Raw genomic sequence first — 15,999 nt, forward strand, 5'->3', positions numbered from 1 at the left:
GTGTTCTGCCTTCATGAACATCTCAGATGAAGCAGCGTTCGTCATTTCGGGAATGATGCTGAGTGACATCCTAGCAACCGAGACGATGAACATTTATAACACCACGGCCATCTCTCCCTTATCGCAGGTAAAAAAAGCCACCGGTGTTAGTGGGTAACATGTCGGGAAACCGGAAGCTTGACGCTTCAGGTATAAAAGGTTTTGTGTTTCCTTATGTGAGGAGCATAACCCAGTTCTCCATTGGCCGATAGTATTGACATATGATACGATATGATATGATATGATATTTAAATCGCTCAGTTCTATCAACGGCGGTGACTGAAACTGCTTCACGCATTAACGCAATCTGAATGAAGTAGCATTCCACAACCGGTGTTCTTTGTGATCGACGTATCTCTATACTTCTGAGTATTGGCCTACTATAGAAGACAATGAACAGCGTTTTGCGGTAATGGGGATTAAGATGTTCTATTGGACTAGTTGCGTGACACATTTTGATCACATCTGAAATGAGGATATGTGCGATCGATATGGGGTTGCATAGATGGTGGAAAAACTGCGAGAGGCGTTTTCGATGGTATGGTTACGTAACTCCCACTAACGAGAATTCACTCACCAATATTGGTCTGAACATCGAAGTTAATGGTAAACGACCAAAAGGCCGGCCGAAACAACAGCGGCTTAACACACTGGATGGGGATTTAAAAGTCTCGCGATTACATCCAGATCAAGCATCTTATAAAATAAAATGGCGAAACTTCTCGACGAGCCGACCCCGCTTGTGAAAAGCACAACGGCTGAAGAAAACGAAGAAGATGTGAGGAGTGACGAGCGCATGACAGCTCCGTGTCACATAGCTAAAAATTTCATTGATCTCTATTTTTTAGAAAGCTATTTAAATAAATCTTTTGATGGAAAGCCTTGTATTGATAATAGTCAGCCTCATACGCATTTTCTAATAATATTAAACTCAGAGTAGTTTAATATTATTAGAAAATGCGAAGAATTTAACCGACACCAGATATAAACAAGTCGGAATACCGGAAGCTCGCGTGTTCATCTTATGTAAGAAACTTCAACGCACATTTTTCTACTCCTATATAGTTACAAATCCAACATATTCCTTCATCATTCTTTCATTCACTCATTCTCTTCCAAACTACAAGATATACGTACATATTACAGCCATAGATATTATCCTCACCCTAAACAAACTGCATATTTCTGAATACTGTACATATATATGCACGTATATAAATTGATCGTATCCATATTTCCGATTTACTTCGTGTACAAGAGCATATATAGGTACACATATAGTACGTATATATTAGATACGGCTGGTTTAATGTACTAATATCTACCTGAATTAGACACTACCCGTAAACTTCATTAGCACGCATATACTATATACACACATGTCTGTTTGGATATACAAATGATTAAAAAACTAAAACAAAATAATTTTTTGCCACCCCTCTCATATGAACTCCCTTCGCTGTGGTATTGACGAATTGATATGTGATGATGACGTCATCCAGGTTGTAGAGTGCACGAAATCCCCCCCCTTAAACTTAACACAAAATGGCGCCACTTACTGCATGTAAAGGGAACACCAGATTACATAGTTTTACCAATTTTCGTGACAATCGGTTTAGCCGTTTCCGAATAAATCGGCTGTGACGGACAGACAGACGAACAGACAGACATCGAATCGATTCTAATAAGGTTTTGTTTTACACAAAACCTTAAAAAGGGCTAGGGAGAATTAGATTCTTCATGAATGGAATTTTAATATTTCATTCGAATATCAATTATTCTCGTTAATTATGACGTCATCATATCATTTGTATGGCTTAAGATGCTGTTAATTCACATGAAATTGACAAGTTTGAACTGCTATAACTTTGGTACTAATAGTTGGATTTTCATGAAACTTGGCACGCGTATGTACGATACTGCCCTCTATGCCGATGCAGAATTTAGTATTCCTAGGATGAACCTAAGGGGGGTTTCTTTTGCCATTTCTAAAAGTTGGTAATATACTATTAATAAGTTTATTTGAGCAGATATCGGATTGGGACACCTCTCGAAGATTAGACTTCACATAAGTGCTTTACACAAAACCTTAGAAAGGGCTGCAGATAAGTAGACTCTTCTTAAATGCGACTTTAATATTTCATGTGAATGTCAATTATTCCCGTTAATTACGACGTCAGCATCATATTTCGCGCGAAATTGCTAAGTTTGAACTGCTATAACTTCGGCGTTAATGGCCAGATTTCAATGAAATTCAGCACATATATACGAAATATTGTCCTCTACGCTGGTACAAGTCCTAGGATGAATTTAAGGCGGGTTTTCAGTAAATTTCTAAAAGTTAGTAATATACTATTAGTAAGTTTATTTGAGCAGATATGGGAATGGAACATATTTTGAGGCCTAGATTTCATCAAAGTGCACCACCCCGTTTTTTCAGATTTTTAGGTTGGGTATTTTCCGAAAATGAGTCCTTTTTCACTTTAACTGCGTACATTTTGATTCTTTACTCACGCACTTTGCAATTTATGCCAAAACTAATGTCAGTTTCGGAAAGTACAAGAGGGCAAAAAGTACAAGTCGAGACCTTTCATTTGATATCCTACACGACTATATCCGGTGAAAAAAATTTCTGAATCCCCCCTTTCCATGTTCATGGATTTCATAGTTTCCATCTGTTCATCAAATTTCATTCGGATCGGTTTAGCCGTTTTGGAGGAAAGTACGTGTGACAGACAGACAGACATTGAATCGATTTTAATAAGGTTTTTGTTTTACACAAAACCTTAAAAATCAGATACTCTGACTTGTCCAGTCTTTTCACGATTTCCACCCCCTTAAAGAAAAGACAGACAGACAGACATCGGCTCGATTCTAATAAGGTTTTGTTTCATTTCGGATTATCTACTCTTCAATTTCAAAACAGCAGGAAAACACACCACCCTGCAGGAACGTTTCACATCAAGGGTGACAATTTATGAAGTCCATCTCATTTGTATTATTGTGCATTAGGAAATTGCATCTTAATAATTCATGACATTCTTACGGCGCCATTGCGAAGTGAATTAAACGTGGAAAAACTTTCGTGTCGGTTTAAGGCGTCAAATGTGTAATATTGGGTGCAGTAACGATTTGAAAGACATATCCTCAGTTATATGGCTACTGCAAATAATTGGATTGTTACCGTGTTTTCATATCATTAGTCAGGAAAAATGTATCTATAGAACGAAACTGTCCAAAATATACCAGCATTTAGTAGTTGCCATCCATGGATTCCTTGAGATTTACATTTTAATATTACTATTAGGCGGAACTAAACTGGTTCGCCATTGGTATACCCACTCCAGTGTAGTAAATGTTAACCAGTTCGTAGAAATTTCACTTTGTGTGATAGTTTCCTCAACGATTGCATTCAGCTGTTATATTCACAGCAAAGGTCAGCTTGACATTTTGAGAGAACTGATCATTACTGGCTATGAAATTCCCAGAGTCTGTGGTACTAATTTCACCCGGGATTGCATATATAACCGTTTGTTGGCCGTGGCCCTAACGATTTCCAATGTGACATTTTTTTTCTTCTACGCAATAGTGACGGATAATTGGGACTTTTTAAACTTTATAATGTATTCCATTTATTGGATCCAAATGGTCCTCACTAATGCAAATTTATCATTCATCGGTAGTGTATGTTTTGCAGTACTTTCGCGGTTGAAGTGTATTAACAAGGAACTGGAACTTAAAACTCGCGAGATGATCAATTGCCCAAGGGAATTAATTTCCCTATTTAATTTGAATGGAAGACTATATGAGATTATTCGGATCTTGAATTCTTGTTATGGTTTAACTGCACTTGTTAGCATTGCATTCAATTCCTATGCAATTACAAAAGAATTATTCCTCTTATATGTTATAAAAGGTGCAAGGCATGAAATGATAGATGTCATCAGCCATATGTTATGGATTTTGATGTATATGCATGCAATGGTTTCATTATTTTTAAAAGCTGGGAGGCTGAAATCGGAGGTAAATATACTAAACTTAAAGAGCGAAAGTGAATTTCATGCTGCCATATTGAGGCTAGAAGGCAATATCAAGACGGAAATAGGTTCACCACTGCTTACATATCCACGCAAGCTCAATTAATGTTACTATTTCAAATTAGAATAAAAATACCAGAAAGGCATTATTAAGGTTCTGAAAATAGGAAGATCGAATTCAGATGAAAACCATCAAAAAGTGATTTTGCATTAGATTCTTGCCTTGTCTCTCCCATAAGGGACGATAAAGTTCGGATTTTCATTAGCGGTGGCGAATCGCTTAACATCCAGTGAAAGTCTACCTCATGTGGAACATAGACAAGCCACCGTAACTTCTGGGTAAAGCTGCGGGCTTTGACGGCTTTTTCCCTGAAATTTCCCGTGAAATTAATTCAATTTCTGTAGAGCTGTTACTTTCACTCATTCGTAAATGCTAGGAATCAGAGATCTTTCCCAACGAAAAGAGGAGAAGATGTTCGTTAAGATTGTTAACAGATATTGACTACGGGAACTGGAGGTGTATTTGCGTGCTTCCTACTGTCACAAAAATATTAACTAAAATCATCCTGGAACGCATCAAAGAACATCTGGAAACATTGATTGATGGAGAGGATGGGGGTTTTCGCTTTGGGCCTTTCTGTACCGATCACATTAACGCCCTTGGAATCTCATTGTGTACGTTTCGGGTAGGGACGAGGTAGGTAAATGGCTCGTGACCCATGTGGTTAATGTCGATGTCGTCATTCGTGCACAAAGGCATACTTATATGTACTTGAAATAAATACCACTGGTACTCACGTACGCACATGTCTATCCTATTGGATGGTACCCGCGAACTTTATTAGCACATACATACGCACAAACATGTCTGCCTCAATTCATGCTAATATATAAATGACTAAAAAAAGCTAAAAACAGAAACTAAAATATTTCCAGGGACACAAATAAGACCAATTTATATGATGATAACATCATCATACACGTCTCAGAGTGTACTAAATACACGTGAAATGTGATACTTTGACCCTTTATAATTTTGTTAATAATAGTTGGATTTCATTCAAACGTGCAAGGTTATGCTTTATAGCATCTTTTATTCCAACGCTAAGTATCGTATTTCTAAGATGAACATAAGAGGGGTTTTCGGGTATGTTTCTAAAATATAATAATCCATATCGGAAAGGAGTGTGTTTTGAGGCCTCGATTTCGTATAGATTTACGATTGTAAATTTTGCAGATTTTTCGGGTGGATAAGCTCTGAGAATGAGACCCGCTTTACCTTTTTTCTATGTTTCGCCCAGTATCAGAAATAAGATCAGTTTCAAAAAGTACTAATCGAGCCCTTGCATTTTATACCCCACATGACTATATTCGGTGAAAAAAAATTACACCCCCTTCGCATGTATGGGGAGCCTCCTTCAAACTCAACACAAAATGGCACTACTTCCTAAATATAAAGGGATTCATAGACCACATATTCTTACCAAATTGCTTGACAATTGGTTTAGCGGTTTTCGAGTAAATCGGTTGAGATAGACGGACAGAGAGACATTGAACCGATTTTGTTTCCTACAAAACCTTAATTACTTCTAGTGTTCTTTTGTTTCCCGTCATATCAGCTACACATTTACTTTTTATGTATGGCCAAACATATTGAGAAACATTTAGGTCTGGCCATTGTGGAGTCCAATTCTATGCTTGAGTTCCAACTCAGTTTAAAATTAAGCTTTTATCGTCTTCGCTCTATGGCACGATGCATTGTCCTGCTGTTACCTGATGAGAAGGCATGATCCGTCAGTATTAGGATGTAACAATTCTTTATCAGATTGTCATCGGTGGCAGGCAACCCCCAAAACATTATCGAGCTGCCATAACGCTTTTGGGTTTATTTTACAGCCATTTGCTGTCTGAATTTCGGATGTACTTATATGTGATGCATTCCACGATGTCTGTGGAACATGAACGAGATCTCATCGGCTCAGAAATTATTTTTCCAAAATTTGAAAGGCTGAAAAATTTAAGCCTTGGCGAACAATAAGGGTTTTTTCTTGTTGATTTAAGAAGTAACCGGTATATTTCCGACAATGTAAGTTTTTATTAAATTTGATTACATACATACATCTTCTGCGCACTGCTCACTAGGTCACTCACAAGTTCTTTCAATCTGGCGGCGACAGCTTTTATGGAAATTGTTGGGTTTTCATCGATGCAGTTAAAAATAATTAGATCCTGCCTTGCTGATATCAGCCGTTTCCGACTTCAGCTAACTCCTTTTTCTACCTTTACATCAAGAAGACTGTATAAAGAAACAGCTAATCCAGTGGCAAAGGGGTAGAAAATGTCATTGCATATTTTTGAGATAGGGACGAGGTAGCTGAGTGAGCCGTGACCCATGTGGTTACTGTATGGGGGGATGCATTATCCCTTTTCAATGACACCCCATTTCATTTTAACATTACCTTACGCGAGACCAGTAAAAAGGTTCAGACTCCAAAAGATTGATCTATTCATTTCCTCCTGAAATGAGGCAAATCATGCGGACCGGACTACTTTCCAGAAATTGAGGAAGATGCAGGAAAAGTGTTTGTTTTATTTCAAAAGCAATACTTTGTTTTTTTATGTTTATAACACTGCATTGCGGCACTTAGAACTATTATTCATTTCACCGCCCTTGAGTAAGTGGCTTAGATCAATCAAACATTTTCCAAAGTGGGACGAGCGAAAAGAACTACAAAAGAATAAAAATGCATTTGAGTGTGCGCAGCCGTATGGAAACCATCCACCTCACATTAGTAGAGAGTGTAAACGTGGATTAATTGACGAGAATGCTGCGCGTATTTGCTTTCCTCAAGTTCCCTATAGAGGCATTTTGAAGTATCATTCGCTCACTGAGTCCATTAAGATCCATTGCCATTAATCCTAAATGAATCTTTAAGCAAGCTTTGCCTTTAGTTCCCTTAGAGATGTGGCAAGCCCCTTTTCCCTGATATGTGTTCGTGACCACGTCGGCGCACAATAATGCACTGTACCGCTTACACGACACTAACACCAGAACTTACGCTCGCAATTTTTCACGCGCATTTACCTTCTACGGTTGAACATCTGAAATGATGTTCCTCAATCATAATACTCTGAACAATGCGCTTGGAGTTGAATTCCTGTATACAGCCTTCTTACGTTTCAACATATATTAATGTTTTTCTAATAATGCTGCAGCGACCGCAAGCTTGATCACAGTGCCTCCTCCAGGGTATGTAGTTTTGTAGTGTACCGTGACGGTCTTCACTAAAGTGACTCTAATACGTTCAAGGTCCAGATCAAATTGGATTGTCATGCTGACCCAAATTTTGTACTCCTAGGGGGTATGTAACATACTATTATTTAGGATATCAAGTTACTTACTTTTGTGTTACACGAAAGAAACAACTTTTTTTTTAATTGGTACAGCCGTGTCTGAGATAAGTATGAGTGACAGACAGAAAGAAAATGAATCGATTTTAATAAGGTTTTAGTTTACACAAAACCTCAAGAAAGAATATAGTACATAATTAGACAAAAAAAAATATTTTTTAAATGGTTGGTTTTCATTAGAAACCGGCATTCAATTATAAAACTATAGACATTTGAAAACGATATATTGATTGATTCAAAAACATTTTTTGTAATAAGAATAAAAGCAAGATGGTGGAGTCATACTGTATAATTTCGTTAGGAGTTTTAAATGGGCGTACATTCTCGGGGTTTGTAGCCTTCGACAACTTTGACCTATTATAACTTTATTAGTAATAATGCGATTTCCACCAAACTTGGTAAGATCTAGCTCTATATTATAGCCTACATTGCTGCAATTTCGAGATGCTAAGGTAAACTTAAGGGAGATCATGCAGCCAATTACTGAAAATTAGAGTAATATACTGTTATTAACTTTATTTGAAAGGATATCGGTATGGAAGGTATTTACGAGCCTAGCCACTACGTAGTGGCAGCCTTTCGATTTTTCTCAGATTTTTCAGTTTGGCAGTTTCTGAGAATAATATAATAATAATCGTTGGCGCAACAATCCATATTTGATCAGGACCTTGAAGTGTGTTAGAGCACTTCATTCAAGACCGAAACGATACGCTACAGTATATGTAGGAGGCAATGTGCTCAGCTTTGCGCTCTCCTGAGATTATTAACCTGATTTGACTCAGGTACTCATTCACAGCTGAGTCGACTGGTATCCGACGTCAAATCACGATACAAATCCCACTGCCACCAGTGGGATTTGAACTGTGACCTTCCGTACGATAGCCTTGTGCTCTAACCACTCAGCTATTCGGAGTTTCTGAGAATGGCCCCGTTAAATAAATCATCATTTTGGACCCTCTGAACTCCCTGCCTTTCTAATAAATGTCAAAACTAAGACCACATGGCTATATTTGGTGAAAAAAATTTACACTCCCCTTTTGCATGTACTAAATTTGGTGCCAATCGCTATAACCGTCTCCGAGAAAAATGCGTGTGACGGATAGACAAACAGATAGATAGACAAACACTAAACGGTTTTTTTTTACACAAAAAGTTAAAAATGGCCAATGATATAAAGTTTTTGCAAGGCTGTAATTAAAATTAAAAAGCTATCTTCAAAATTATAACGGTAACGGTGTATGAAAAAGTCAGTAGTAGTAAAATTGGTGGAAAAATTGATGTGGTGAAATGATGTATTCATCTGTGTACATTAAATGGCTCGATGTACATACATTTCAACAATATACCGTGTTTTATTTGGAACCCATACTTGCTTTAATGCAAAAGATAGGAGAACGAAATTAAAGTCAAACAAAATCACCGTGGGCTTAATGAGTCGCATTGGTATACCTGTATTCCATGACTAATTGATATCTTTCCTGATGTTTGTAAGTATACCGATAGCTTGTTTCAATTCCCCATTATTATTCTTAATGCCAAAAGTAGTAGTGGGCTGGGTTCAATTGCTCCACGACGATCCTAGAAGTAAAGTTCGAAGTGTGACGGGTGTATCAAAACCGCTTTGTGTCTCTGTTGGTGTTTATCAAGGAAGCGCCCTCTCACCACTGCTCTTTGTTCTTGTTATGGACACGTCACACGGGACTTCTAGCGCATTATACACCGCTTTATACAGATGATGTTTTCCTAGCGTGTAATAGGAAAAATGATCATGAGCAACTTGCCCAGAAATGGAATGATCGCCTCATGCAACACAGTCTCAGATTGAATCTGAATAAAAGTTTTTGACCACCGATGCCCATGAAATAGACACAATCACTGTCAGTCGCAGTGACTTTCCCAGAACTGAGCGATTTTAATATCTCGGGTCAATGCTATCAGCTAATACAGCTATGTTATAAAATTGCTTCACGCATTAACGTAACCTGGATGAAGTGGAGCTCCACAACTGGTTTCAATGAACATCCCAAATCTAAAATTTACCGCAATGTCGTCTGTTCTGTCGTTCTCCATGGTTCTTAGTGTTGGGCGACTATAAAAGACGTCTTGCGGTAATGGAGACGAAGATGTTGTGTTAGACTAGTGGTGTGACACGTTTTGATCACATCCGAAATGGGATTGCACCGATCGTGGAAAAATTACGAGAGAGGCGTCTTCGATGGGATGGTCATGTAATTCAAGCTAATGAGAATTCACTCGCCAAGATTAGTCTGAACATCGAAGTCGGTGGTAAGTGACCAAAAGGCGGAGACAACGGTGGCTTGATACACTGGATGGGGATTTAAAAGCCCCGCGATTGTAGGCAATTAATAGAACCAAATGGCGAAGCCGAGGCATCGTTTTTCTTAGGCATGATATAAGTTATCACCTTAAAATGATTTACCATTACCATGTGAGTGCTTTTGAACCGTTTCAGCCGGAAGTTGTGAATCTTATCAACTCCTGGCAGTTTGCAGATCGCGCTTATTTTGGGACTGGCTACGTATGAATGCATAAGGTGCGGTGCTGTTTCTAAATTAGAACGGCTGGGTTCGCTCCGAACATTTTTCTAGAAGTCTTCTACCTAATTCAGAACGAGGTTGCTTTGCCGATCTGAGTTGGTGTGATTTTTATAAAATCTTCTTTGCTTTTGGAAGAAGTTATCTATCCTTCGCTGAAAATTTTTCTGATACGTGCGGAACCGACTGGAGCGTTCTGCAAGTTTCTGCTACAATACCCCGGGGATTTCTGTGATTGGCATTCCATTTGAGAGGATATTTTTCATGATTTCGGCAACATATGGAGGATACTTTGTGGTCTAGCTATTGTATGGGGTCTGATTTGAGGGTGTTTTCAACTTTTTCGGAATGAGCCCGCGGAAGAAGTGGCCGTTTTCTAGCCTCCATTTTGCGATGAATGTTAAAACTAAAGCCTGCTACGGAAAGTACTAATCGATTTTTTTCATTTGGCACTCGCCGTGACTAAATACATGCATTCGCTGCATGCATGGGATTCACATTCTCAACTTTCCCACCTTTCCTGGAGGTGCTAATAGTATCGAAGGAAAGCGTGTATGAGGGGTAGTTAAGCAGACAGACAGACACAAAACCTTGGAAACATGTACTAAATAGCAGTATCAATATGAGTTTATCGTTGCGATGTACATGTTCGCCTTATAAAGATCATCTTTATTAGAAGAGTGTAGCATGCCGAAGAGTTTAACAAGTCAAAAGCTGAAACGTGACAAATAAAATATAGTTATATCAATTGCCATTGTACCACTAATATTAGGTTATTGCAAATGAAATGTCGGATATTTGAGTAAAATTTCAAAAAACTATAACTTTTATGAAAATTAATTTTATTAGTCAAAATAAGAACCAGCAGCTTCAATGCACTTCTCCCAACGAGATACAAGGGCATTTATTCCAGTTTCGTAAAAGTCTGGGTTTCTAGAGCTAAGAAATTCTTCAAAGGCACTTTTGACAGCTACTTCATTGCTGAATTGTTTCCCCGCCAAAAAGTGATCCAAATGCTTAAAAAAGTGGTAGTCGGTTGACGAGAGGTCGGGTGAATATGGTGGATGAGGAAGAGTCTCATATCGTAATTCATTTAATTTTTGGACCGTCATTCTGGAAACATGAGGTCGGGCGTTATCATGGAGCAGTATCACTCCATCTCTGTTGACCAATCTAGGCTGCTGAACACGTAATTTCTCGTGCATTTCATCAAGTTGGGCACAATATTTCTCTGCATTAATTGTTTCACCACGCTCCAAAAACGAATAATGAATAATTCCAGATGCAGACCACCAAACAGTTACCATTACCTTCTTCGGGTGAAGGCTCGGTTTTGGCATGTGTTGTGGAGGCTGATCGGCATCTAGCCATTGCGCTGATCTGCGACGGTTGTCGTACAATATCCACTTTTCATCGCATGTCACTATTCTGCGCAAAAAGGGATTGTTCCTGTTGCGGTTGAGTAGAGAACTGGATATTTCCATTCGCAGCGCCATGTTTTGCTCGTTGAGTTCATGCGGAACCCACTTATCAAGCTTCTTCACCTTTCCAAGCTGTTGTAAGTGCCGAGATACTGTCGAATAGTGTTCGCCTATTTTCTCTGCAATGTCACGAATCGATGATCGGGGATCAGATTCCACTATCAAACGCAACTCGTCGTTGTCGATCGATGGTCCTGGGTGTCCACGAGGTTCACTTTGGAGGGTCATGTCGCCTGATCGGAATTTTTCGATCCACCGCTGTGTCGTTCGTTCGTTTGCTGCGTCAGCTCCAAATGCTCTGCAAATGTTTCTGGTTGCCTCCGCTGCGTTGTGACCAAGTTTAAATTCATATAGAAAAAGTAGACGTTTTTGACTCCCTTCCATGCTTTTTCCTTTGAGTTTTACTTGGAACTTCAATGACGATTGAAACTGAAATGACTCCTTGATCGAACGAACGACTATTTATACTCAATTATCCCATACCACCAGAGTCACCTTGCGGCAGTTTTAAACATTAAAATCATAACTAACTTCACTTCATTGAAAAATCCGACATTTCATTTGCAACAACCTAATAGAATCTATCTAGCGCGATGTTATTTTCAACCGACAAAACGGATGATAGTGACACAGGTGGACTTACTTAAGCATATCCAAGTTCCGACTAAACTACAAAATTTGCGCATACACAGAGTTATAATATTTAACTAATTAAGGTCGTGTACAAAAAGATATACATATAAAGGTTAATTGCGAAATTAAAGTAAAAATAAGTTGTAAACGTGACCATTGTTTTTGTTTAACTTACGGAGCGCAGTCTGTACATTATATAGGAAACTATTATACAAAACTATAGCTTTTATCGTACTTTTATCATTATACCAGAATGCAACCTGATGCTAATTTGAAAGAGCTGTTTAGAGTGACATTTATATTGAAAATTATTGGTGCGTTACCCCTTTTCACGTTGGACAGTGTTGGGAGGTCAATTCGCTTATCGAGATGGTCAGGAATCTGCGCACATCTAATAGTAGCCATTCACGTGGTCATTGAATTTTGTATTTTAGTTTTGCTGTTAGGGGAAAAGAAAATAATCCAACATTGGTTTTCGTTTTCCAAAACCGTTAACACTACCCAAGCCATAGAATTTCCATTTGGTGTAGTTGTCTCCTTATCGATTTCATTCATTTGTTGGATTAATGGCAAAGACCAAGTTAATTTATTAAAACGGCTTATGGAGGTTACTTGCAGCTTACGAAAAATGAATGTAATTAGTGATGAAGGAAAATGCAAATATAATGCTTTTTTCGGGACTACCACAGCACTCTTATGTGTGTTATATCCTTTTGTCTGTGCATTTTTTACCAGTCATTGGGATTTGCTGGATTTTATATTATATGGTATTTATTGGATCCAAATAACTTTTACAAATGCAAATTTATCATATGTTGGAAGTGTTTGTTTTACCGTGTTTTCGCAATTAAGGGGAATCAATAACGAACTTGAATGTGACATTCAAGGTTGCAGGGAGAATCCAAAAGAATTAATTTTACTGATTGCTCTTTACGGGAGACTATGTCAATTAATTCATAATTTAAATAAAAGCTATGGCTTGATTACCTTCATTAGTATAGTATTCAGCTCTTATCACCTAACAAAAAATTGCTTCTTTATATACGTCATAAAGAGAAGAGGCTATAAATCTGAGGATTATGTTGGCTGCTTTATGTGGATATGTTCTTATTCACTTTACATAGTGTCATTGTGCATACGATGTGGAAGATTGAAAACTGAGGTAAGTTAATATTTGGACTTTGGGGCCTGCTTCCCATTCTATTGCAATTTCATGAAAGATTTCTTCCTGTTTTTAGGTATTGTATGAGTAAAAAGAATTAAAAATTTCTTAATTTGTAAGTTTCAAGTTTTATTTTCGTTGTGTCAGTCAAGTTTATTTTGATATTTTCTGGTATTTTTAAGCATTTGTAGAAAATAAAACATTATCAAAATGGGCATAATATTTGTCTATCTGCCAGTGAAGCACATCACAAAAACGACACGAACTGATATTAAGAAATTCGGTGGGAATATATGTTCTATTAAACCCTTTACACACGGATAGCCTGTGGTATAATTTTCTGTTCGTCTCTGTGGTGCAGTGTTGGCAGTACGTAACTAATTTGCTAGTTACCTAATTATTCGACTAATAATTGATTCAGTTATCAATTGCAATGATCGACTAACAACTGGTCAGTCGCAATCACGAGTGAGCAACTACTTTTTTCAATTTTCATTTTTTATTAAGGTTTTGTGTAAACACAAAACGTTATTAAAATCGGTTTACTGCCTGTCTGTCCGTCTGTCCATCACACGCATTTTTCTCGGAGACGGTTATAGCAATTGACACCAAATTTTGTAACAAGGTGGGAACTGTTAACCGCCACGTATACAGTGAGTTACATTCTTTTACAACGAATTTAAGAGGGGGTCTCCATACATGCAAAAGGGGGTTGTAAAATTTTTTTCATCAAATATAGTCACGTGGGGTATCAAATTAAAGGTCTCGGTTAGTACTTTTCGAAGCCGGTTTTAGTTTTGACATTTGTTGGAAAGGTGGGGAGTGGGGGGGGGGGGTTGAAATTGATCATTCCTTTAAGGGGGGCATTCTCAGAAACTACCAAACCGAAAAATCTGAAAAAATCAGGAGGCTGCCACTATATGGTGCCTGGTCTCCATACTGGTATTTGTACAAATAAAGTTAATAATACTATATTACTATAATTTTTAGTAATGGTCTGCAAAGCCCCCCTTAAGTTCATGCTAGCACTACGCAGAAATATAGGCTATAGTGTAGAGCATGATCTCACCAAGTTTGGTGGAAATCACACTATTACTAACAAAGTTATAATACGTCAAAGTTGTCGTTTCTTCGCAAATTCAAGACTATGAATGTCAATATCATCCGAAAGTGGATACTCTCACATAACATATGCATATATTATGTGCTACGTACTAAGAAATACACAAAACCTTTCGTATCTGAAACGTCCAGCTTCCTGTTTCCCGATTTGAAAAAATTAGTTTCTCACTTATAACTATGACTAATCAATTGTTATTCGTTAATAGCGGTTAACAATTAACCTTCTAACTAATTCTGTAGGGACCGGGCGTCGCAAATTGTACGAGTTGAAGATGAAAGTTTTGTATAGAACAAAGCCCTCTTTTAAAACTGTATGTTCGTCGGTCTGTTGGCAACTTTGATTAGAAAACAACTGAATTTGTTATTTCCAAATATGACGGGCGGTACTTAGTCCAAAGTTGTTAACAAGTAATTAACAACCCTATTTTATGTTAACTGACAGCGAGCCAGGAGAGTTATTTTCCTTCTGTGGGTTCTTCACATCGTCGTTATTTTGCTTAATAGCTACTTCAAAAATAACTTTGTAACAGTGTTGCTGCTCTTATTTTTATGGACATTTTATAAATAGGGTTGTCGTTATTGGATTTAAAATGTTTTTTTATGGAATCGTTGCTGACAGTAGACCGTAGATGGCAGGGTTGCCGCTCTTGAATTTTTAGGCCATATATTTTGGAAAAAAAGATTGTCGTTTAAGGATTTTCGGCAAAGTGAAATCGCAAAATACTGGGTTGCCGAATGTGGAAATTTCACGTTCTTTAGTATAATTATGTGAAAATAGATAAAAATATTCATGGCAGCACATCTGCAAAAAAAATTCTACAAAAAACAATGAAATCTTTGCACATGCGCATTAACATTAAAGAAATTTAAAGAGAGCAATCGCGGCAACTCTGTTCACAAAATACCGATAGAATAACGATGGCAGCACTGTTCCAACATCCCCAGACAAACGACACCCAAATTTCAGATCATCCCTCAGCCCCAAAACGTCTACGCTACATCTACGTAAAAATTACACAATTCTTAAGAAAATCACCAAACCTTTCAAATGTAATGCACTCAATTAAAACCGCTGAATAATCCGTTAGGGAACCGGTTTTTAAATTAATTGATTTCCATGACCATCAATCAATTGAAATTGTTCGAATAATGAATGAAAATCAAACAAGTGGGGAAACCGGAAGCTGGACGCTTGAGGTAGGAAAGGTTTTGTGTATTTCTTAGTACGTAGCATGTGAATATATGCATATATTATGTGAGAGTATCCACTTTCGGGCGATATTGACATTCATAGTCTTGAATTTTCATAGAAGCAACAACTTTGACGTAATAGTACGCTTTCCACCAAACTTGGTAAGATCATGCTCTATATTATAGCCTACATCACTGCTAGGATGAACTTAAGGGGGATTTTGCAACCAATTACTAAAAATTATGGTAATATACTATTATTAACTTTATTTGAACAGATATCGATATGGAAGGTTTTTCGGAGCCCAGGCACCATATAGTGGCACTATTCTGATTTTTTCAGATTTTTCGGTGGGGTAGTTTCTGAG

General features: G+C 37.7%; 1 protein-coding gene across 3 annotated transcripts in view; it reads left to right on the forward strand.

The window, feature by feature from the left end:
* Window positions 1–15,999, forward strand: part of LOC119655068 (gustatory receptor 68a-like) — a 224,158-nt gene that overhangs the window by 31,971 nt on the left and 176,188 nt on the right. Inside the window, exon 1 of one of the 3 annotated variants that reach the window (XM_038060761.1) lies at window positions 13,006–13,318. The exons of the other annotated variants lie outside the window; for them this stretch is intronic. Coding sequence (XP_037916689.1) covers window positions 13,250–13,318 — 69 coding nt within the window. The 5' untranslated portion in view covers window positions 13,006–13,249. Of the gene's footprint in view, window positions 1–13,005; window positions 13,319–15,999 lie in introns of those variants that run through there. 3 annotated transcript variants of the gene reach the window in all.

This window comes from Hermetia illucens, chromosome 4, assembly GCF_905115235.1.
Source record: "Hermetia illucens chromosome 4, iHerIll2.2.curated.20191125, whole genome shotgun sequence".
Lineage (NCBI taxonomy): Eukaryota > Metazoa > Arthropoda > Insecta > Diptera > Stratiomyidae > Hermetia > Hermetia illucens.